Below are 25,849 nucleotides of genomic sequence, written 5' to 3'. Positions count from 1 at the left end.
TATAGATTATAATTGTTTAATGCTAGAATGATTGATTGGACAAAAGTTGGCCAATAAAAGATACTACCTCACCCACCTTTTCTATCTGACTATTGGTAGACATTCTGAATATTGTGCCCAAACAAGGTCTGGACAAAAGAATGCTTGTGGTGGAGAGTGTCTCAGAACCCCAATGATTTGGATATGTTGCTGATGAACTCCTACACATTAGCTGACGAATATCCATTTTTGTGTGGTTATCAAATGCTAACTTTTTTTTGCAATTTTGTAACAGTGGAAAATGACTTCACACAGGGTTGAGCCTAAAGGATCAGCTTCAGCCTCAGTGAAAAAATAAACAATGTCATAAAGAAATTTAGCACAAGGATAACAACTGCAAACTCTATATCCTGCAAAATTTAGGGCAATGCTTAGTGACAAAACATATGTATGTAAAATTCTGAAATTACAACATAAGCTAAACAAAAATCCGGCAGAAGCCTTTGACCAAGGGGATAGGATAGTCTGTAACTGTTAAACAAGTGTATTGAATATTACTTTATTAGAGCCTGTTAAATATTTTACTCTTACATCATGAAGGTGTTTTGTTCCTACCTAATGGATTATAGAATTATTGAGTTTTAAATGTTCTAGAGGATGTATAAGAAGCTGGATTAACTGCAGTACAAAAATTTTGGTTTACTGTACCAAGGTATAAAAGGCATGGTGAACATTAATAAGGATCCCTAGCCTCCATTTGCCAGAAGCTGGGAATGGGCAACAGGGGATGGATCACGTGATGGTTACCTGTTCTGTTCATTCCCTCTAAAGCACCTGGCTTTGTCCACTGTCAGCAGACAGGATACTGGGCTAGATGGACCGTTGGTCTGACCCAGTGTAGCCGTTCTTATGATCCAGTTCGGTCATGGCAGTCACGGATTCTGTGAGTCCAGTGGACCTCTGTGGCTTCTTCAGCTTCAGCCCACCACAGCGGCAGAGCTGGAGCAGCTGTCAGCCCCAGCCCAAGAGTAGTGGCGGGGCCGGAGTAATGGTCCGGGACCAGAGCAGTGGCCAGTAGTCAGCCCCCACCACAGGAGCAGTGGCCTGGGACTGGTGGATTTGCAGCAGCTGCCACCTGAGCAGCAGCCAAGGGCTGGGTCAGCCGCCAGGGTCAGAGCAGCAGCCATCAGGGCTAGAGGAGCAGCGGCCTGGGGTCAGAGCAGCCCCCAAGGCCAGTGGTCAGCTCCTGCCCCAGAAGCAGTGGCCAGAGCTGGAGCAGGAGCTGGCTGTCAGCCCCTGGTGGGGCTCCAACTGTTAGTCTCCCTCCGCCCAGGATATTTTTAGAAAAGTCCAGGACAGGTTGTGGGCTTCCATTAATTTTGTTTATTGTCTGTGACCTGTCCATGACTTTTACTAAAATACCTGCGACAAAACCTTAACCTTAAACATTATACACTAAAAGACAAAAAAAGACACGTAATGTAGCGTGACTGATTTTTAATTCGCTGCTTATTCCACTTGTTAAATTCTGCTTTGCTCATGGTCTTTCCTATGCCTCACTACTACCCCTATGCACTGTGGGGATACAAGAAAAGGAATGTTGGTCTGGATAGTGTCTTGATTTCTTGCCGGCATTGGAGACTCTGTCTAATATAAAGAACACCTGCATGGACCAAGTATAATTTTGAGGTTGTTGATGCAGCAAACATATTACTACACAAGTACCTTCATCCTCAGCTCTTCTGTAATGGAGTGGCACAGTCAGGAGCCTCCTGCTGAAAAAGCTCTGTCTTACTCTCCCTGTCGAGAGAGCCATTGTCACTGGCGAGTGCAGCTTCCTTGGGTGGCTGTGGCCACACAGTGTGTGTCTGTGTTACAGAAGTCACTTGGCTGATTCAGCCTGAGTCACGGCCCCTTGAGAGGGAGACATACAGTCTTTCAAATAGCTAGGATGTGTTACCAACATATGGATACCACTGTTAGGTCCACCAACTAGTACATCAGACCTCTGCAAAAACATGAGATCTCACTGCCCTCCAGTGACGGTAGCCTGCTGGGGGTATAAGACCAAATGGTTCTACATAGACAGGTGCCAGAACTAGGGGTGCTCAGGGTGCTACCACACCCCCTGGCTTGAAGTGGTTTCCATCATATAAAGGGTTTACAATTTGGTTTAATGGTTCTCAGCAACCCCACTATACAAATTGTTCCAGAGCCACTAACTACATAATTATAAATCTTTCATGGGTTGTTAGCCAATTATTGGTAATGCACAGGAAAGACAATAACACATGTTGTACAAATAGCCGAATTTCATTAGTTCTCTTTACTATTGACTTTCCCTCAGTGGGATTTATTGTCAACATGAGAAGGCTTGCAAAGTTACAGAATACAGCTGTCATGACTAACAATTAAGAGGTTGACAAGGAATGGGATATAATGTAGAATACTTGTGTCCCAGAGTCTGTCTCTTTATTATATATGTGTCTTTTTATTACTAGAAAGAGTTAAAACATTGAGTAGAATGTTACAAAACTGTAATATTAATTTTTCTGATATGGTTTATCAGCTGGTTTTGTATTCATAGCAGCACGGGGAATTTAGCAATAATAAAGAGAGTTTATTAACTCAGTTTATTAAAACAGGGTTCAAAAAAGAACTAGATAAGTTCATGAAGGATAGGTCCATCAATGACTATGAGCCAGGACAGACAGGGATGGTGTCTCTAGCCTCTGTTTGCCAGAAGCTGAGAATAGGCGACAGGGGATGGATCACTTGATGATTACCTGTTCTGTTCATTCCCTCTGGGGCACCTGCATTGGCCACTGTCAGAAGACAGGACACTGGGCTAGCTGGATTTTTGGTCTGACCCAGTATGGCCATTCTTATGTTCTTATGAGTGTCTCCTTTTATCGAGTATTGTATGAATGACTTTAGCAATTCAACACAGTTGAAAAATACTAAGTGGTAAAAGTTTCCCATTTTGTAGACTCTAAATAACTATGGTTGTAACAGCCAAGAATATCACTTGGATTTTTACAGTCTGCAATGTAACAGGAGGACCCCAGCAATCAGAATTACTGGCTTCCTTTCTACTGCTAACATGGGACATGTGGCGTAGTTAAGTGACTTTTATATAGAATTACCAAAAGGCAGACTATAAAATTATTATAAAGTATTTGCAACCAGTAGTTTGTTATGAAAGTAGCTGGTATGTTACACGGTTATAGCCTCTTCTAAAAATTCATCCAAAATAAGCAAGGATATAATAAAATTGTGTTTAACTTTAAACAATACAAACTTAAGGAAGCTGAACTTTGAAAAGATCCTTCTTACTCGATGCATCTTGTCTGCCATGGCTGAGTAACAATCTACTGAACACAGCCTCCTCCTTATAACTGCAACAGTTGTAGTTAGAAAGACAAAATGATTTCCCCCCTATTGCTATATAATCTCCTGAGTCAGTGAAATATTAACTTGAAGCCACTGTTGTACACAGGGTTCCTTGAATGCTTCTCATTCAGATGCTGGCTTGTCATTCTGGTTTACCAACAACTTCATTTCTTGCTTATCTATGCTGGAATTGACACTGTCTGCCTCTTTTTCCTGCTCCGGTACACAAGTGCACCCCACAGGGATAGTGACGTAATCCTCTGTGTACACGTAGCGCCCCCCAGCACAAGCTGAAGTGCGTCGCAAGATGACGGTTGGCATGTACACTGGGGTGCTGCGGAAGTGGAAATTCTCCTCGCCGTAAGTCCCAGTGAGACAGCCCTGGCAGAGACAGTATGCTTCAGGAATGTACTTTGGATACCTTGTGGGATCGTAGGAAATTCTGCATGGAAGTAAATAATAAATATTCATTTCATGCTTTTATGAAAACCACCCGGAAAACATTACAGCAAATGCTGACATCAAATCACATTCTATAATGGGTTGGGGTTTTTGCCAGGCAAACTAGCTGTAGCTATTGCTGTCATGCTGCTGTGTTGTAAAGTCGAAAGAAAAAGGGCTGGGCAGCGACTGAACGGATCAGGGTCTGGGACACGGAGATCTGACTTGTCTTATTTTCCAAAGCTGTCAGATCGAGACAGTCGGGCACGGAACTGTGTGGAATTGTGCACTCAGCACAACAGGAAGGGGTACACCTACAGGCAACTCTAACATGTTCAAATCTTCGGGCTGTCTTTCACAGGGGTTTTCTGCAGCCACAGCTTTGTGGTATAAATATCCTGAACCCTCTCCTGGAGTTAGGCACCTTAGCCAGGTCAGCTGCTTTTCATAACCAATTAGAGAGAGCCTCCCCCCGCCCCATCTCCCCATGGTTAGGGCACTCACCCAGGCTGGGAGAGGCCTGCTGCTCTGCCTGAGTTGGCGCAGTACTTGAACCCAGGTCTCCTGCAGGGTAGGGGAGTGACCGAACCACTAGGCTATTGGGCATTCGGGGACGCTGGTGCTCAGTCGTGCCTGGTGAAGCTGTTCCCATTATTTATACAAAGGGAACGACTTCAATAGGAGAGACTGTGAAAGCTGCTCCCCAGACTGCCCAATCACTTGGTGACTAGGGCACTCTCCAGGGATGTGGAAGACTTGGGGGCAAGTCTCTGCTCCAAATCAGGCAGTGTGGAGAGCCCAGGCTCTTGGGTAGCCTATGGCATGCGCCTGCCAGTCAGCCACAGAAATTCCCAAGCTCCCAGTGTGACACTGTGGCCAAAAGAGCTAATTTGACCCTGGGATGCACGAACAGGGGAATCTTGATTAAGAGCAGGGAGGTTATTTTATCTCTGTGTTTGGCACTGGTCCGACTGCTGCCGAAATACTATCTCCAGTTTTGGTGCCCACCGTTCAGGAAGGATGTTGATAAATTGGAGAGGGTTCAGAGAAGAGCCACAAGAATGATTAGAGGATTAGACAACATGCCTTAGACCTTGTCTACACTGGCAAGTTTCTGGGCAGTAAAGCAGCTTTCTGCGATGTAACTCCTGAGGTGTACACGCTGCCAAGCCACTTTGTGCACAGAAACTGCAGTGGCAGGGCTGTAACAATCCACCCCGACGAGAGGCATGGAGCTTTCTGCGCTGGGGCTACAGTGCCGCGATGCCAGTGTAGACACCCGGGTCGATTACAGCACTGCGACTGGCCTCCGGGAGGTGTCCCACAATGCCTGTTCTTGCCTCTCTGGTCATCGATTTGAACTCTACTGCCCTGCCCTCAGGAGACCAACCGTGAGCCCCACCCCTTAAATTCCTTGGGAATTTTGAAAGTCCCCTTCCTGTTGGCTTGGTGACACGTGCAGTGGTCTCAGCGCATCTTTCCAGATGACCATGCCTGCTCCATGCACCAGGCGATCCCCTGCTTGCAGCAATGCTGAGCTGCTGGACCTCATCAGCATTTGGGGAGAGGAGGCTGTCAAGTCCCAGCTGTGCTCCAGACGTAGGAATTATGATACCTATGGACAGATTTCATGATGCATGACAGAAAGGGGCCATGACTGGGACACACTGCAGTGCAGGGTCAAAGTGAAGGAGCTGTGGAACGCCTACCACAAGTGCTGTGCCCATGAGCTGCCAGTTCTACAAAGAGCTGGATGCAATACTCAATGGCAACCCCACCTCCACTGCGAAGGCCACTGTGGATTCTTCCATGGCTCACGTGCCAGTCGAGAGTGGACCAAGCCAGAAGGAGGAAATCTTGGACAATGATGTGGAGTGGGAGTGGGACCCAGAGGCAGAGGATGACTTGGAGGTCAGAGATGCATGCAGCCAGGAGCTCTTCGCTACCCTGGAGGAGACTAGCCAGTCACAGCTGTCGGAGCTTGGTGAAGAGCAAACAGGAGAGGAGGCCCCTGGTAAGTGGCTTTGATTTTGGGAATTGCTGAAGCGAGTTGTTGGAGGCAGGAGGGTTGCAGAAAGCAGGCTTGTGTATGATGCATATACCACCACATGTCTACTCAGAGCGGCAAAACAAGGTGTTGATTGACTCCCTCACTTCACAGGAATCTGCCTCAGAGATCTCCATGAAACTCTCATGGAGATACTGGGCAACCCGCTGCTGCAGGTTCTTTGGAAGAGATGCTTTGTTTCTTGCTCCATTAAGGGTACCTTTCCTGCGCCACTCTGCCATCACGGGGTGCAGGGGTGAGGCAACTATTACTGCACACAGGCGAGCCGTGTAAAGGCCAGGGCGGAAGCCGCAGTCTTGGAAAAGACCCTCCCTTGATTTCCTGTTTACCCTCATCAGCAAGCTATCTTCCATAATGAACACAGCCTGTGGAAAATGTGGGGACGGGAATGATTATAAGGCCCCCCTGCAAAGTGCTGGCTCTCCCCAAGAGCCACATGCCCAGTGTACAGTATGGTCCTGGAACACTGATTTCCACTGTCCCAGCAGTTACTCACCATTTTGGGGGTCTTGTGGCTCATGTGTGCTTGCCTGGGGTCAGCCAGTTAGTGATAGGATGTGAATAGTGGCTGTGTTTTAAATCACTGAATCAGTGGTCTCTGTGTTGCAAACAATACTGCTTCTGTAAAATGTTGCATTTTGGCTTCACAGATATGACCTTGGGAGCCCAGGCTCCCTCTTTGTTATCGCCGGCTGAACGGCTGCGCAGAATTAGAAAACGGCCACGAAGACCTGAAGAGGACTTTCTGGGTGATGTCATGATGCATTCTGTGGCTGAAAACCAAGAATTGAAGGAGTGGTGGGACAATGAGAAGAGGGACCGAAAGGAGAATGCGGCACGCCAGAACGAAGCCACAGAGCAGCTCTTAAACATTATGGAGTGCCAAGTGGACAAGATCCAGGCTCTACTAGCACTGCAAACTGAGCAGCTCCGTGCCCGCCCTCCCCTCCCAGCCACTGTCACAAAACTCTTTTCAATGTGCCCCCTAGACACTGTCAACGCACTCTTATCAACCTCCTGGTTCCAGTCTGTACCCGTGGCATTCTACTCCCCATCACAGTCCAGCCTGTGAACTCCCAGTACCCACTGCACTCAACACCTGTCCCTCTGCAGTTTAGCCCTGCTGAAGTACAGTACCAGCTGCACTGTACTCCAAAGGAGAAGGTTGGATAGGATACCTGGACATTTACAAATCTTTAACTGTCCCGGGACCCCACCTCCTTCTGGGACCCTCCCTTCCCCCATCCCCCTCAGTGCTGATGTGTTTTTTTGTTTGTCTCTCTCCTCTGGTTGTTATTTTTTAATAAAAGAATTGTTTTGGTTTGAAAGCAATAATTATTCTATTAATTGAAAGCAAACAGAACCCTGCAAAGCAACAGGCAATTTTCTTAAACCTTCACAGTGCATCATCTGCACCAATCACCATCACCTCCTAGCAGTACAAGCACTGCACTCCTGAGCATAGCCACAAATATTAGTGGCTTTCAGCTTCAAATTCTGCCTCAAGCCATCCCTGATCCTTATGGCCCTGCACTGCGCCCCTCTAATAGCCCTAGTCTCTGGCTCTTCAAACTCAGCCTCCAGGCGCTGAGCCTCTGTGGTCCAGCCCTGACTGAAGCTTTCATCCTTCCCTTCACAAATATTATTGAGCGTACAGCACATGGCTATAAGCATAGGAATATTGTCATGGTCCAGGTCCCGCCTCCCATATAGACAGCACCAGCGGGCCTTTAAATGGCCAAAAGCACACACTCAACAGTCATTCTGCACTTGCTCAGTGTGTTGCTGAACCATGCCTTACTGCTGTAAAGGTGCCTCGTGTATGGCTTCATAAGCCACGACATTAAGGGATAGGCAGGGTCCCCCAGGATCACAGTGAGCATTTCGACTTCCCCTATGGTGATCTTCTGGTCCGGAAGACCCTGCCTGAACAGGCCAGTGTTCCAAAAGATGCATGCATCATGCACCTTTCCACACCAGCCTACGTTAATGTCCATGAAACACTCACGGTGATCCACAAGCACCTGGAGAACCATTCCAATTAATGTACCCCTTCTGATTAATGTACTTGGTGGCTAGGTGGTCTGGTGCCAGAATTGGAATATGCGTGCCATCTATCGCCCCTCCGCAGTTAGGGAAGCCCATTTGTGCAAAGCCATCCACAATGTCACACACATTGCCCAGAGTCACAGTCTTTTGGAGCAGGATGTGATTAATGGCCCTGCACACTTCCGTCAACACGAGTCCAACGGGTCGACTTTCCCACTCTGAACTGTTAAGCGACGAACGGTAGCAGTCTGGAGTAGCCAGCTTCCACAGTGCAATCACCACGTGCTTCTCCAATGGCAGGGCAGCTTTCAGTCTCGTGTCCTTGCGCCGCAGGGCTGGGGCGAGCTCATCACACAGTCCCTTGAATGTGGCTTTCCTCATCCGAAAGTTCTGCAGCCACTGCTCATCATCCCCGACGTGCATGACGATGTGATCCCACCACTCAGTGCTTGGTTCCCAAGCCCAAAAGCGGTGTTCCACTGTGGTCAGCACCTCTGGGAATGCCACAAGCAATTTGTGTCGTAGCTACTACACGTGGCAAGATCAATGTCAAACTCCTTTTACCTTTGTAGATTAAGGAATAACTCCACTGTCACGCATGACGTGTTAGTGAGAACGAGCAGCATATTGGTCAGCAGTGCGGGATCCATTCCTGCAGACCGAAGAGGCAGCACACGCGGTACACAAACCGTTGAAAGATGGCGCCAAATGCAGATGGAAGCACAGGGATTGCTGGAATGCAAAGCAATGCATCACGGAGCATTGGGACAGGACCCAGGATGCCCCGCGACCCCCTCCACCTTCCCACAACTCTTAGTGGCAGAAGAGGAAGAGGTGCTCTGTGGGGTAGCTGCCCAGAATGCACCTGTCATAAATATAAAGGGAAGGTTAAACCCCTTTGAAATCCCTCCTGGCCAGGGGAAAGCTCCTCTCACCTGTAAAGGGTTAAGAAGCTAAAGGTAACCTCGCTGGCACCTGACCAAAATGACCAATGAGGAGACAAGATACTTTCAAAAGCTGGGAGGAGGGAGAGAAACAAAGGGTCTGTGGGTCTGTCTATATTCTGTCTTGGCCAGGGATAGACCAGGAATGGAGTCTTAGAACTTTTAGTAAGTAATCTAGCTAGGTACGTGTTAGATTATGATTTCTTTAAATGGCTGAGAAAAGAACTGTGCTGAATAGAATAACTATTTCTGTCTGTGTATCTTTTTTGTAACTTAAGGTTTTGCCTAGAGGGGTTCTCTATGTTTTTTAATCTAATTACCCTGTAAGATATCTACCATCCTGATTTTACAGGGGGGATTTCTTTATTTCTATTTACTTCTATTTTTATTAAAAGTCTTCTTGTAAGAAAACTGAATGCTTTTTCATTGTTCTCAGATCCAAGGGTTTGGGTCTGTGGTCACCTATGCAAATTGGTGAGGCTTTTTATCCAACATTTCCCAGGAAAGGGGGGGGTGCAAGTGTTGGGAGGATTGTTCATTGTTCTTAAGATCCAAGGGTCTGGGTCTGTAGTCACCTAGGCAAATTGGTGAGGCTTTTTACCAAACCTTGTCCAGGAAGTGGGGTGCAAGGTTTTGGGAAGTATTTTGGGGGGAAAGACGCGTCCAAACAGCTCTTCCCCAGTAACCAGTATTAGTTTGGTGGTGGTAGCGGCCAATCCAAGGACAACGGGTGGAATATTTTGTACCTTGGGGAAGTTTTGACCTAAGCTGGTAAAGATAAGCTTAGGAGGTTTTTCATGCAGGTCCCCACATCTGTACCCTAGAGTTCAGAGTGGGGGAGGAACCTTGACATGGTGGCATAGTGGTGGGATTAACCTGAAATCATTTTGAGATACAGTTGAGATTTTTTGAACTAGAAATACAGATTTTAAAAAGGAAATTTTTTTTTCCTTTGGAAAGGAAGTCCAGAAAGCAGCTGAAACTGAAAGCAGCTTGTTTTTTCTCTGCTTTGTGGCCAAGCAGAGACAAAAGGGGATTATCTTAGTGAATTGTAGGTTTTCTTTGCCTGGAAGCAGGGTACTTAACTCCTGCAGGGAAATTCACAGTCTTCCAACCCAGAGTTGTTTTTTTTTTTTTCCTAAAAGTAAATAGGGGGTGTGTGTTCTACCCATTTGCTTTTTCTTTGGGCTGGGTAAGCAGGTTTCCAAGTAGTTGGAGGTTTTTTGCTTTGATTTGGGCCCAGAGCAGAGACAAGGGAATTGTCTTTTTCTGTAGGCTGACAATCACTATCAGAGAATAGGTATTCTATTCCAGCACAGCAAAGTTTTACAGCCAAGTTTTGTTTGTTTATTTCTAAACCTCGGGTGTAAAGTTAGTTAAAAACAGAGAGGTTAGAATGACAAAATCCGCAGCTCGACTACAGCTGGAATTAGCCAAATTTCAGGCTGCGGAAAGACAAAGGGAACATGAAAGACAGATAGAACTCATGCGGCTGAAGAAGGAACAAGAAAGGGAGGCAGCGAGAGAAGCAGAACAACACCAAGCGGCTGCTCACAGGAGAGCTATGGAAGCAAGGGACAAAGAACTTGTGGAGAAGGAAAAAGAGAGGAAGTATGTGGAGAAGATGGAGAAGATAAAGGCTCAGCAGAATATCCCAACAAACCCTAGTAATCCTTCTCCAGGTACCACTTCCCATCCCAGAAAGTTCCCCACCTACAAGGCAGGCGATGATACTGAGGCCTTCCTAGAAAACTTCGAAAGGGCCTGCCTTGGGTACAACATCTCTACTGACCAATACATGGTAGAGCTGAGGCCGCAGCTCAGTGGACCCTTAGCTGAGGTGGCAGCTGAAATGCCTAAAGAACACATGAACAAGTATGAACTGTTTAAATCCAAGGCGAGAGTCAGAATGGGGATAACACCCGAGCAGTCTCGTCGGAGGTTCAGAGCCCTAAGGTGGAAACCAGACATGTCATTTACCCGACATGCCTACCACATTGTGAAACATTGGGATGCCTGGATATCAGGAGCAAGTGTTGAATCTCCAGTAAATTTGATCTTCCTAATGCAAATGGAACAATTCTTAGAGGGTGTTCCTGAGGAAATAGAAAGATACATCCTAGATGGGAAACCCAAAACTGTAATCGAGGCAGGAGAGATTGGAGCCAGATGGGTGGAGGTGGCAGAGAAGAAGAAAACTGGTCGCAGTTGGAGCGGAGACCAGAAGGGACCACCCCAGACCACACCCTATTACCGGGGGCCGCCCAAGGCCCCACCTACCTCCCAAAGAACCCTCCAGACCCCTTATCGTCCCACCACCCCATTCTCCAGCAACCCACCTCGCCCCAGTGACCCGTCAGCTGGACGATGTTTTAAATGTAACGAGCTGGGGCATGTAAAGGCCAACTGCCCCAAGAACCCCAACAGATTACAGTTCATTGCACCGGAATCACACCAGAGGTCTGAAGGCCCAGATACCTCCCAGATACCCTTGGAGCGGAGGGAAACTGTGAGTGTGGGCGGGAAGAAGGTCACCGCGTGGAGGGACACCGAAGCACAAGTGTCAGCTATCCATGCTTCCTTAGTGGACCCCAATTTAATCAACCCAGAGATCCAAGTGACGATTCAACCCTTCAAGTCCAACTCTTTCAATTTGCCTACAGCCAAGTTGCCTGTCCAGTACAAGGGCTGGTCAGGAATGTGGACTTTTGCAGTCTATGATGATTATCCCATCCCCATGCTGTTGGGGGAAGACTTGGCCAATCATGTGAAGCAGGCCAAGAGGGTGGGAACGGTCACCCGCAGCCAGGCTAAACAAGCCGTGAGGCCTAGCTCTGTTCCGGAAACTTCTATCAGGACCCAGTCAGAGGTGATGGACCCGGACCCCAGGCCAATGTCTGCAACAGTAGTAGTGGATCCAGTCCCAGAAACCCAGACGGAACCAGTCCCAGAACCGGAACCAGCCGAACAACCAACACCAGACCCCGTGTCAGTCAGCACTGAATCCAGTACTTGCAACCTCAACACCAGAGGGCCCCACCGAACCTGAACTGGCAGCAGCCGATAACCCTACACAAGAGGCTCAGCTGGAGCCTGAATCCCAACATAGTGCACCAGCGGAGAGCGGTTCACAGTCAACAGAAACAGCTCCATCCCCTATATCGCTTCCAGAGGGACCAAGCCTAGGTCCACAATCCCATGAGGAACTGATGTCTCCAACATCAAGGGAACAGTTCCAGACCGAACAGGAAGCAGATGAAAGCCTCCAGAGAGCTTGGACGGCGGCACGGAGCAACCCACCGCCTCTCAGCTCTTCTAATCGATCCAGGTTTGTTGTAGAAAGAGGACTTTTATACAAGGAAACTCTTTCTGGGGGACACCAGGAAGACTGGCATCCTCAGAGACAGTTGGTAGTTCCAACTAAATACCGGGCCAAGCTCTTGAGCTTAGCCCACGATCACCCTAGTGGCCATGCTGGGGTGAACAGGACCAAAGACCGTTTGGGGGGGTCATTCCACTGGGAGGGAATGGGCAAGGATGTTTCTACCTATGTCCAGTCTTGTGAGGTGTGCCAAAGAGTGGGAAAACCCCAAGACCAGGTCAAAGCCCCTCTCCAGCCACTCCCCATCATTGAAGTTCCATTTCAGCGAGTAGCTGTGGATATTCTGGGTCCTTTTCCGAAAAAGACAGCCAGAGGAAAGCAGTACATACTGACTTTCATGGATTTTGCCACCCGATGGCTGGAAGCAGTAGCTCTAAGCAACACCAGGGCTAAAAGTGTGTGCCAGGCACTAGCAGACATTTTTGCCAGGGTAGGTTGGCCCTCCGACATCCTCACAGATGCAGGGACTAATTTCCTGGCAGGAACTATGAAAAACCTTTGGGAAGCTCATGGGGTAAATCACTTGGTTGCCACTCCTTACCACCATCAAACAAATGGCATGGTGGAGAAGTTTAATGGAACTTTGGGGGCCATGATACGTAAATTCGTAAATGAGCACTCCAATGATTGGGACCTAGTGTTGCAGCAGTAGCTCTTTGCCTACAGAGCTGTACCACATCCCAGTTTAGGGTTTTCCCCATTTGAACTTGTATATGGCCGTGAGGTTAAGGGGCCATTGCAGTTGGTGAAGCAGCAATGGGAGGGATTTACACCGTCTCCAGGAACTAACATTCTGGACTTCGTAACCAACCTACAAAACACCCTTCGAACCTCTTTAGCCCTTGCTAGAGAAAACTTACAGGATGCTCAAAAAGAGCAAAAAGCCTGGTATGATAAACATGCCAGAGAGCGTTCCTTCAAAGTAGGAGACCAGGTCATGGTCTTAAAGGCGCTCCAGGCCCATAAAATGGAAGCATCGTGGGAAGGGCCATTCACGGTCCAGGAGCGCCTGGGAGCTGTTAAATATCTTATAGCATTCCCCACCTCCAACCGAAAGCCTAAGGTGTACCATATTAATTCTCTTAAGCCCTTTTATTCCAGAGAATTAAAGGTTTGTCAGTTTACAGCCCAGGGAGGAGACGATGCTGAGTGGCCCGAAGGTGTCTACTACGAAGGGAAATGTGGTGGTGGTGTGGAAGAGGTGAACCTCTCCATGACCCTTGGGCGTATGCAGCGACAGCAGATCCAGGAGCTGTGCACTAACTACGCGCCAATGTTCTCAGCCTCCCCAGGACTGACTGAACGGGCATACCACTCCATTGACACAGGTAATGCTCACCCAATTAGGGTCCAACCTTACCGGGTGTCTCCTCAAGCTAAAACTGCTATAGAACGGGAGATCCAGGATATGTTACAGATGGGTGTAATCCGCCCCTCTGAAAGTGCATGGGCATCTCCAGTGGTTCTAGTTCCCAAACCAGATGGGGAAATACGTTTTTGCGTGGACTACCATAAGCTAAATGCTGTAACTCGCCCAGACAACTATCCAATGCCACGCACAGATGAACTATTAGAGAAACTGGGACGGGCCCAGTTCATCTCTACCTTGGACTTAACCAAGGGGTACTGGCAGGTACCGCTAGATGAATCTGCCAAGGAAAGGTCAGCTTTCATCACACATCTCGGGCTGTATGAATTTAATGTACTCCCTTTCGGGCTGCGAAATGCACCCGCCACTTTCCAAAGACTTGTAGATGGTCTCCTAGCGGGATTAGGAGAATATGCAGTCGCCTACCTTGACGATGTGGCCATATTTTCAGATTCCTGGGCAGACCACCTGGAACATCTACAAAAAGTCCTTGAGCGCATAAGGGAGGCAGGACTAACTGTTAAGGCTAAGAAGTGTCAAATAGGCCTAAACAGAGTGACTTACCTTGGACACCAGGTGGGTCAAGGAACTATCAGCCCCCTACAGGCCAAAGTGGATGCTATCCAAAAGTGGCCTGTCCCAAAGTCAAAGAAACAGGTTCAATCCTTCTTAGGCTTGGCCGGTTATTACAGACGATTTGTACCGCACTACAGCTAAATCGCTGCCCCACTGACAGACCTAACCAAAAAGAAACAGCCAAATGCTGTTCAGTGGACCGAAAAGTGTCAGAAGGCCTTTAACAAGCTTAAAGCGACACTCATGTCTGACCCTGTACTAAGGGCCCCAGACTTTGACAAACCGTTCCTAGTAACCACAGATGCGTCCGAGCGTGGTGTGGGAGCAGTTTTAATGCAGAAAGGACGTGATCAAGAATTCCACACAGCTCACTTCATCCTCACGAAAGCTCATGCTCAAATAAATTGGTTAGTCTCTAAGGTGCCACAAGTACTCCTTTTCTTTTTGCGAATACAGACTAACACGGCTGTTCCTCTGAAAGATGCCATATGTATATCTTACTATATGTTCCATTCTATGCATCCGATGAAGTGAGCTGTAGCCCATGAAAGCTTATGCTCTAATAAATTTGTTAGTCTCTAAAGTGCCAAAAGTACTCCTGTTCTTTATACCCTAAGATTGAGCTCCTTGAGTCAATCACTATATTTAGCTTAACAAAGAAAAGTTTAAGGTATGACGTGATTAGTCTGTAAGTATCTACATGGGGAACAAATCTGTGATAATGGGTCCTCCATCTAGCAGAGAAAGGTATAACACAATCCAATGGCCGAAGTTAAAGCTAGACCAATTCAGACTGGAAATAAGGCACACATTTTCAGCTGTGAGAGTAATTAACCATTGGAACATTTTACCATGAGTCATGGTGGATTCTCCATTACTGACAATATTTAACTCAAGATTGGATGTTTTCTAAAAGATCTGTGCTAGGAATCACTTTGGGAAGTTCTATGACCTGTGTTATATAGGAGGTCAGACTAGATAATCACAGTGATCCCTTCTCGACTTGGAATTTATGAATCTATGAATAAGAACTTAGCAAGAGTCAAAGATGGGTAGGATGTTTATTCAGATAATAAGAATGTCCAGTTATAATAGTTAATGGTAAAAATAAAGTATTGGAAGGGAGGTAAAATCTCATGCTTCAGGATTTAAGCCAATCTCTAACTAAAAGGGATCATGATTAGACTTTCATGGAGGGCAGGTTACCTGACATCTGCCTACTCTGGGGTTCTTGTCCCTTTGTCTGAAATACCTGGTGTTGGCCACTGTTGGAGAAAGGGTGCAAAACTAGATGGACCACGAATCTGATCCAGTCTGGAAACTCCTGTGTTCCTATAAGAGAGTTAAAATTTCCCTCTTCATTGAAAAGAATGAAGACATTTACTCATGTGTGATGCAAACTAATCAGGTAACTCATTACCTCCTTACATTCTCTAAATTAAATTAAATTAAATTAAATTCTCTAAATTAACTAGTTGTAAGCTGACATGCTAGACTTCACACTGGTTTCCTAAACTACATTTCCCAGAATGCCACAGGCCTAGGATCAAGGGTTATACCCACTTCCCAATATAAAAGCCCCAGCCTGTTGGTGTATCCTTAGTTTAAGGAGCATGCTGTTGTGGGTAGACTTCAGGGATCCCCCTCAGTCAGAAACACAACTGATTTCAACAGCCCCATAATAAGGTACATTTTGGCAATCGATGCATAGTTTGGGTTATACCATATGGTATGTTGTTGTCTCTTAAGTGTTGGCTTTTCCCCACAGAACATGAATAACTCCTTTAAACTCAAATGTCAACAACATTACAGGCCTTTTGCAACCTTCCTCTTTCTCCACTATGCCTGCTCTCTTTCTCTGGGTAATATCTGTGTATTTCAAGATTACCACAAGTAAGATCACCATGAAATAAAAAGATTTGGAGCCAGCAAAATGGGGATGATGAATAATCTTCATCTCCTCCATTGATATATTTAAAACCTTCACCTCACACTGAACTGTGACCAGTAATTTCTGTCACGCACCTCTGCCACTTGATTTAGGTTGTTAATGGATCCCATGAAAGCACTTCCAGACTGGCTAATAGAGGCTTCTTGCCCCATGCAAAGTTATGAGTTTTTAGTTGTTTTTTACCTTCACTGATCCACCCTGATCTTTCCCCCAAAATATCCTCTAAGCAGAGGGGTATATATTCTAAATTTCATGAGGCAGGGGAGGGGCACTGGGGAAAGCTAGATTGGGGATCAAAATGGGTGTTGTATGGAAAGCGTCTTACAATCTGAACTGTGGGGTTGCTACCCTAGCTCCATAATAATAAACGGAATGGAAAAAATCCGAGCTGATTCTGAGCCAAAGCCTGGATCCGAATTCTGGAAAGGTTTTGGAGCCAGACCAGAACTTCACAGCTGGTTTCTCTCCATAAAATGGGCTGAAGCTAAATTCTGGACCCCAGTATCCCTGAACTTTGAGTCTGGATCCAAGTTTCTGAGGCTTCAGCCCAAATCTTAATAGGAAACCTTTACTGTAAAGCCTCATTGTCTTTCTGTGCTATGCCTCCTTTGGTTTGAATTGCTCAGAGATTGCCAGGGCTGCTGTCATGAAAAGTCTGTCCGTTTTAATGTCTTCCTTTCATACAATCTGTGCCACTGCACAATTGTTCCTGTACTCCTGTGTAGAACATGAATGTTCATGCACAGGGTCCAGGTACATCCTCAACTGTGGCAAATCAGCATAGCTCCATCGCTCATAGGATTTCAATTCATAACAAACTTGTTTCTTTCCCTAGAAAAGGACTAAAAATGTTTTATTTGTTTATAAGTATCAGTACAGAATAGGTTGGGGGAATGCTCTAATTTCACATGAACACTTTCCCACATGTGACTAAAGATATGACCACATAATCAGTGTGTTATTGGTGGTTAATGCTAACTGGCCTTTAGACAGCAGTCCAAACATAGAGAAATGATCTCCTGGCAGTCAGCTGTACACAGATGCTGTGTTTAATGTTTGTTCTAAATAAATTTAAATTCCCAACTGAACTGAAGTGGCTGGTGAAATGTGACTAGTTTTTGGCTTTACTCTTTCTTGTGACTCTGTTGAGTGGTTTGAGAGCTCCCAGTGAAAAGCAAACTTCCTGCTGTTTGTTTAGTATGATTGCAAGCTTTGAAAGGCCACTTTGTCAGAAGCGGCAACACTTGCAAAGCATTGACTGTCTAAAGATCTGGTTGTCCTATAGTGCTGTGCCTGTAGGTGATCTTCAAAATCATACTTTATCACTTATATTGCACTTCACAATTTCCGAGCGCTTTACATGCACTCGGTCAGATTCAGTGCTGGGATGAGGACTTGCGGGATTGCAAAGTCAGTGTCAGTGTGTCCATTTACACAATCAGTGAGTTGGCCCAATATATATGTAAAACAAATTAAGTGTAAAGTGAGTTAACGAAAGAACCCTAGCAACACCTCCAGTAGAGAAAGAGGTACCTCTCCATAACAAAACTAGCAGCATTGAAATCTCCATCATGTAAATTGTTCAGAATGTTCAGTAATGGGAGGATGCTCTGCATTCTAGAACTCTGATAAGGTCCAGCTGATCATTACACAGATGCATTAAAATAAGGATCTGATTAATAGCAGATTTGTGTTCTGCTGCACCTCTGTGCTATTCCACTGTATTGTACAATAATGCTGAACTCTGTAAAATGTCCTGGATATGGTGCTTGAAAAAGTCAATGGAAGTTTACTCACAAGAAAAATACCTTCCCTTATATAATTTTTTTAAAAGTATTGCAGTTTAAGCCAGTCTGAGCGTTAGCAAAGATGAAGATCGATTTCCTCCTGTAATTCTTTACTAGAATTTTAAATACATGAGCTCTAAAACTGGCATTTTTACAGAGAGAAAAATCATTTGTAAAAAACAAAACAAACACACTAACAAAATTAAAGTCATTGACTTTAATTTAGTGACTTAAGTTTACTGGCTCTTTATAGATCTGCAAAGTAACAGAGTGATATGGGTAATTAAATTTCATACTACAGGTCGTATACTGATCTTCTTTGGCCAGCAGGATGGGATTTCAATATCAGGCAGATGTACTTTATGCATTCCCCCTCCAACAACCTCCCCCTGAAGCACCACGGGTTAGGTACTGCCAGCAGCGAGATCCTGGACCAGATGGGCCTATGGCCTGATCCATATGGCAACTCATGTGTTTCTGAGGGGTAGCAAGCCAAAAATGATGTAAGTCTTGATGTTTGTATAAGCAAATGAAGGGCCAAAGGATAGGAAAGCAGTAATAAGTGCAGAACAAAGATAAGGGAAGACGCTGCAGACGGATCGTGCATGCATCCTTCCAGCCTAAGTCGATTGCTTTGAAAATATATCTGTGTAGCTGGATATAGAATAACACACTTGGATGAGGGGATATGGTAGGTGAACGTCAGACACTAGGATTTCAGTGCAGCATTTGATTCTTTCTCAGGAACTCTTATATGACAAATCCCAGGTGGTTTGGCTTGGAATGCTGTCATATGAACTGAGAGATTAAACAAGGAACTGTGATAAATGGCAGTGTGCTGAGCTGGGGGCAGGTGCCCTGGGAGGTACTGCAGGGCTTGGAGGTAGGCTGGGACTGACTTAACCTCTTAATTATTAATGATGGGGGGATAGAATTAATGATGGGGGTATAAACAGGATGTTCATAATGAAATCTGCAGATGCTGCTGCATGGGGAGCTGTTGCAAATGTCAAATGAAGACAGAGAAATAATACCAAAGATCCCAGACAGATTAAAATCAGGGGCAGAAACATAAATTTGGGAAAAACTAAGCTAATGCACCTGGAAAGAAAAAAAAATCTATAATGAAGCTCTTGAATGGCAGAGAGAAAACTGGAGAGCACTAAGGCTGTTAGACTTCTGGGTGATACTGTGTTTGTGGTATAATCTGAGTGCTTTTAGACTGCATGTTCAGTGGTATCATGTCATGGAGTAGGGGAAGGGACAATCCCTCTGCATGCAGCATCAGTGTGATCACACCTCGAACTCTACACTCACTTCAGGGCACCCTGCCACCAGAAAAACACTGGCAACTTAGCGGAAATTCGGAACAGAGCAACAAATGATGGTCAGAGAGGTGGCGGGCAGTGGCTTGCAAGGAAAGTTAGAGAGAAGCTTGGCTAAGAGACTGCTAAAGTGGGGATGATCATTGTCTACAATGACTCAAAGAATGAAAACATCAAGGAGGGAGAGGAAATATTTAGGGTGGCACTTGCGAAGCTAGTTAACCACTGCAACAATTTACCCAGGGCTGTAGTGGATTCTTCATCACTTGAAATCTTTAAATCAAGACTGCATATCCTTTTAAAAGATATGCTATTGCTCAAACAGTTACGGGCTGAATTCAGGCACTACGGGGTTAAATTCTATGGCCTGTGATACACAGGAGGCCAGACTAGATGAGCTAATAATCCCTTCTGGCCTCAGACGTCTATAAAATCATAGGCTGACATTAAGAATTTACAGTACCATAGACAGTAGAGGACAAGAGAATACATGTTTTAAATAAGATAATACATTTTTATTGTTTGTCTTATGATGGCTCCTGGAGCCCCATTATTGTAATGATCTAATAAAAGTCTGAATATCAGGCAAATTTTCCTGCCAATTAGATCTATTTTTAGGCAGTGAACGCTAGGTCTCTGCATCACTGGGCCAGGATTCCCCTCCAATCATGTATTACTTTCAAACATTCTTTTGCCTTCATTATGAGCTCCAACTGAAAATTTAAACTAAAAATAAAAAAACAGTCCTTATAAAACATGGGGAGCTTCTCTGTTATTCAATACTTTCTCCCAAGCTGCCCCTCAAGCTTGGGAGGAGCTGCCCATGAACATCCCCAAAGCCACCTCATTGTCTTCCTTCAAAACCCTCCTCAGAATTCTCCTTTGCCATGATGCCGACAAAAAGTGTGAGGCCAATGACCTGCAGAGACCACTGCCCCTCACACTAACCAGTACTGTCTCACTCTTTCCTTGTGTTCCCTGTCTGACTGTATCCATCTGTTGTCCCTTGTCTTATACCAAGAATAGTTTGTAATCTCTTGGGGGCAGGGAGTGTCTTTTTGTTCTGTGTTTGTACAGTGCCTAGCACACTGGGGTCCTGGCCCCAGACTGGGGCTCCTAGGTGACACAGTAATACAATACTGTAAATAAATATTAAAAGTCTAGGGTTACTTGAATGGCTAGAGAGAGGTTGGGGCTGTCTGACTGGCATAGTTTGAGATGTCTGGAGGAGAGTGCAGTGGATTTATGGCTTTCTGATCCCCCTTTTCCTAAGACTGGCCCCATTCCTGTGATTGGTGCTGGGTGGACAGATTGCTGTGCCTGTGCTGAGCTCCACTGAAGTCAAAGAAGTCTGCCCACGCAGCTACGATGGCAGAATTGAGGCCTTGCTTTGTTGTTCTTATCCCAGGTAGACCAACATCCTGAGAGGACCAATATATGGCAGAACAAATGAGTGTGAGTTAGTTAAGTTATTGGTATGTGCTATTCTCAGCATTTCAACATATTTGGGGTTTCTGTGAATTTTTTATGTAGCTATAAAAAAAAATCCTCAATGTTTACAAGAAAATGTAATATTCCTAAATATATTAGTTTGTCTATAAAGGCCTCATTGAGCAAATGAACTGTTTTTATCTCACATAGGATTATTTTTTGAGCTAAAAGCAAGCAGGGAACATGCCACAAAATAAATATTTATTGGAGGTCCCTAATGAGGTGGTATTTTTATCTTCAAGACTGCTGCACGACTGTGACTTTGTCTTTCACTCAGGGCATCATAAAGGGAGCACATATGAAATTTAAAGAGAAATACAAGGTCTTTTGGGTTTGGGCTTGTTTTTAACTCTCTGTTGTTCACAATCTCCTTTTAGAAGATTGAAAATAAAGGACCGAGTCCTCCATTCCTTCTTCAGGCACAACACCCAGATAAGTACAGAGGGCAGGATCATGGCTTGTTTTCAATGCTTTAAAAAACTCTCATTTTATTTTACTTCCTTGTGTGTGGCCTGGCATCCCGAGAGAGAGGAGCCAACCCCTGGGGACAGTGTTTGCAGTGAGGAATGTGGGGGAACCTCCTTGGAACATCATAACTGTAAACATGGCACATGTTGCACTCGGATGCATTTTAGATCCCAGGACAGTGGTCTGGCTTAAGGACACTAACTGCTATGAAGTCCATGGCTTTCATTGTTATGCTGTCTCCATGCGCACTCCTTCGCTACTATTTATTTTTAAATATTTTCGTTACTCAACAGGATTATCACCCATAGCCCCATGGGGGTTTCTAACCTAAATCAAGGCATTGTGAAAGCACAGGGCCTCCTGCCTCCTCATCCTGATCTTTTCTGGATTTCTCAAAATCGCTGAGTTTCAGTGGGAAAACCCCTTCTGTCAGAGTGAGAGTGGCTACCCCAAAAGGAAAGCTCAGGTGGCATTACCAACCCCTACACAGGAGTAATCTACACAGAGGACAATGCGGACCTAAATTTCAGATTCCAGGCTGTCTTCAGGACCAGCAGTTAGGAAAAACACCTTTTTATTTCTGAGTTTCAGCTATGGTATGGAAATCCTTGAGAGCCAAACATGAAGCCCTATGGTTTTGCTGATACTGAGGGCTTGTCTTCACTACGGGCTAAATCGGCACTGCTGCGATCGATGCAGCGGCGTCAATTTAGCAGGTCTGGTGAAGATGCGATAAGTAGATGGGAGAGTGCTCTCCTGTTGACTTCAGTACTCCACCTCCCTGAGAGGCGGAAGCTGTGTCAACAGGGGAGCGTCTCCCGACGGCATAGTGTGGTGTAGTCAATCTAAGCTATGTCGACTTCAGTTACATAACTTACGTACCTTAAAACTAGCATAACTTAGATCGACTGACCTTGTTAGTGTAGACAAGGCCTAAGTCACCATTCAGAGTATAACTGCACTTTAGGACATGGTAGCTTTTCTTTATTTAGTTACAGATTTTTTTAAGTTCACAGTAATGTCTCTCTCTCTGAGGAAATCATCTAAAATATTAATGGTTCCCACCATTGTTGGTGTTCTGCTCCTGCTTTCTTCATAGTTTATTTTCTCTGCTAAAGGCCAAATGTTTAACTTTAACTCCTAAAATGTTTAACTCCTAAATGTTTAACTTTACCCCTTGGATTGGATTTCCTTTATTTATTTTCAGTGAAATTTTAGGTAATCGAGTCATGTTTCCATCCCATATTTCTCTCATGCACGTATCTGTTATTTCCTGCTGTAACTGAAAAAATAAATGTACTGAAAATTCAGAGCTCTTCACTGAAGAGGTTACTGTCTCTTAGTCCCTGTAGTTATATCAGATTCCTGCCCTGTTGTGGGCTCTGACAGCCAGTCAGATGCTTTCTTTCAAAAGGTGCAATTTATTAAACAGTAAAGATTGTGGAATTCGTAACCAATGTTCCCTTTCCAAACAGCATCTATATCATGTCCCATCTGGTATAAAGCTTCATTTCAATGAGAAGTGTAAAAGTGCCCTTAAACTACAGGCTGACTTGACCAATTGTGGGTATGTACCTCCATGGAACAGCTGCAAAATCACGGGGGATTCTTGGATGCAGTTTTATAGGAGGGAGTTGATTCTGCATGGGGCAATGTGCACCATGTGCCACCTTTCAGATGGTGGTGAAAAACTTTCTAGTTAAGAAAAAAGCTTAATGTCAACTCCATTTTCTTGTTCACTTCTCTTTTTAGCCTGTTCTATGCATTTCTCTGTCAGCTTTATATTTTTACCTCACACTGCACTATTTTCTAGCATATTTTAACTCTTTAAAGCCCTTTGTCTGTTTTTTTCTAATATCTTTTAACCACTGTGCTCCCCAAGATGATTCCTCACACCTCAAGATCAATGCTCCTGACCCCAGCCTTCGGCTCTTCACTTAGTTCTTCTGTCACTGCAGCGCAGCAGGCCAGGCCATTCACATGCAATTGAGGCATCAAAGGAAAGTCAAAGTGACTCCTGGGGTAGTGAGTGGGCTTCAGCCTTTTTCTTGGGAGGAACAAGGGAACTTGACATTACAGTATTGCCAATGTTAGGGGTAAAATCCTGGCCCCATTGAAGTCCATGGCAAAGCGCCCATAGGGCCAGGATTTCACTCCAAGAGTTTAAACTCTCGTGTGTTCCAGCATCACTAGTCCATGTGCAAATTATTGTGAGACATTCTCTTAGAGCAGGGGTGGCCAAACTGTGGCTCTGGAGCCACATGTGGCTCTTCAGAAGTTAATATGCGGCTCCTTGTATAGACACCGACTCTGGGGCTGGAGCTACAGGAGCCAGCTTTCCAATGTGCCGAGGGGGTGTTCACTGTTCAACCCCTGGCTCTGCCACAGGCCCTCCCCCAACTCCACCCATTCCTGCCCCCTCCCCTGAGCCTGCAGTGCCCTTGCTCCTCCTCCTCCCCCCCCACACCGAGCCTCCTGCACGCCACGAAACAGCTGATCATGAGGTGGGGGGGAGGAAGGGAGGGAGAGGGGCTGATTGACAGAGCTGCCGGTGGGTGGGAGGCCCTGGGAGCAGGGTGGGGGAGCTGATGGTGGGGGCTGCAGACATATTACTGTGGCTCTTTGGCAATGTACATTGGTAAATTCGGGCTCCTTCTCAGACTCAGATTGGTCACCTGTGTCTCAGAGACTCTGATGCTCAACACACCTCTGTATCGGGAGGCTTGTCTGAATGGAGCTAGGTCCTTATATGAAAAGTAGAATCATGCCACAAAGTTACAGAAAACCTTTTTGCATATTTATTAAGGGATCTCAGGTTTTCAGAAGCATAGATTTTAAGCCCAGAAGGGACCATTATGATCATCTAGTCTGACCTCCTGCATAATATGAACCATAGAGCCTTACCTCAGCAATTTCTGCATAACTTCCTACTGGACTAGAGCTTATCTCTCAGAAGGATATCCTGTCTTGATTCCAACCTTCCTTCTCAACCCGCCTTTGTTGTGCCCTGTGCCAGGGGAACAGCTCTGGTCTGACAAGAAACAGCCCGTGAAGAAGACAACGGCAGTGGTGGCCCCAATAATCCCCACCCTTGGCTCGTGCCACCCTTGGGAGTGTAGCAAAGTAAATAAGGGCGCTAGTCACCTGTAAGACCAGGGGGAGACGCTGTGCAGGTTGATAGGGAGGCGGTACTTTTTCTCACTGGCTGCTCTGCCCCCTGCCGGACAGCTCACGTTATGGTCTTTCTCCAGCGGTTCCAGCTGCAGGGTGTGGTGGAAGGCGCTGAGCATGCCCGCGGTGAGCCTCCCATACAGCTGCTCCAGCAGCTCCTCCGGCCGGTCGGCGCAGGTTCGAGTCCGCGCGGGGCGCCTGTTCATCTTGAAGGCCTCGGATGCGGGGCGACCCAGCCCAGCAATGAGAAGAGCTGCCAGCAGCACCCAGCCCTATAACAAACACAGCGAGTAACGACGCTTCCTCGTGGGCTGCTGCCTGCTGCCCTGCCCGCCTCTGCCCAGCGGCCGCCGCTGTAAGCCAGGGAGACACGGGACAGGGGGCTGGCGCAGGGCGACGCCTGGGAGTCGCGGCACGTCGCTGTCCCCGAATGCAGCGCAGCCCGCCCTCCTCCAGCCCGCGGAGCTGGGTCGCTGAGCTTTCCGAGGGGGGCCCGCACTGCACAGATCTCTCCGCTCCCCTGGCACCCAGCGAGAGCGCAGCTCTGCCTCCAGGTCCTCCCGCCGGTTCCAGCCCATCCCAGCCGTCTGGAAACGCATCTGCCCCCCCGCCCCCCCGCGGTAACTCTGGCTCTGAATCAGCCCGCGCCAAACGGGAACGAGCCCCAAGGCATCAGCTGGCAAAAGATTGTCCGGGGGGCGGCGGGGGGGAGGAGTGATCGCAAGACAGAGAACAACAAGTGTCTGCCCGATCGTCTGCTTTCCCTGGCACCCTAGAACGGAGCTGTTGTCCCCCCCCAGCCCTTACCTGGCCTCGCTGCATGGTGGGACTGGCTCTCAGGCGAGCCGGGCCGCGGGAGCACGCCGCGGTGTCAGAGACCCGGCCTGCGCGGTGGAGGGGCTGGAGCGAATGTTGGACAAGGGCCCCGCGTCTCGCTGCAGCGCCCCGGGCCCCGGGTGCCAAGAACATTGTAGACGCTCACAGCGGAGGCGAACTTTCAACGCCTCGAGCTCGCCTGTCCCGGCGTATGGGGTGGGGGTGGGGTGGTCAATGAGCCCGTGTCCGAATATGGCAAGCGCCCAAGGACGCTGCGCTGAGCTGTGCCAGGGGAAGGGAACAGCTGGATCTACCCGGATCCTGCCAGATGCTGCCCGTGTCAAAACCCAAGCCCCCTAAATTGTACCGTCAAAATAGAGACTCGGCTTAATTGCTCCTGATGCTCCCGCGTCCCGCTGCATCCGGAGCATGAGCACTGCAAAAACCGGGATCCGGCACCTGGCTGCTGCTGGATCCCGCCATATTTTGGGCCCTAACCTGCAAATTCTGATGTTTGAACAGGGAACACGTCCAGCTGCTCCTACTGCACCAAGGAAACAGGGCGAGCGCCACAAAAAATCAGTGATGGCCCCTGGATCCAGAGGGATTTGGCGCTTTTGGGCCCCAAATCGCAATCTG

General features: G+C 46.7%; 1 protein-coding gene across 1 annotated transcript; it reads right to left on the bottom strand.

Annotated features, from left to right (window-relative positions):
* Positions 1 to 2,273: 2,273 nt before the first annotated feature.
* IL17D (interleukin 17D) lies at positions 2,274 to 25,427 on the bottom strand. Its single transcript, XM_048845444.2, has 3 exons — positions 25,202 to 25,427; positions 24,368 to 24,666; positions 2,274 to 3,814 (listed from the first exon to the last, which is right to left on the bottom strand). Exons 1-3 carry the CDS (start codon positions 25,361 to 25,363, stop codon positions 3,496 to 3,498), a joined length of 780 nt encoding a protein of 259 aa, XP_048701401.1. The 5' UTR covers positions 25,364 to 25,427; the 3' UTR covers positions 2,274 to 3,495.
* Between the last annotated feature and the right edge of the window lie 422 nt (positions 25,428 to 25,849).

Source organism: Caretta caretta, chromosome 1 (assembly GCF_965140235.1).
Source record: "Caretta caretta isolate rCarCar2 chromosome 1, rCarCar1.hap1, whole genome shotgun sequence".
NCBI classification, from domain to species: domain Eukaryota; kingdom Metazoa; phylum Chordata; order Testudines; family Cheloniidae; genus Caretta; species Caretta caretta.
This window is presented reverse-complemented; position numbering and strand designations above follow the sequence as displayed.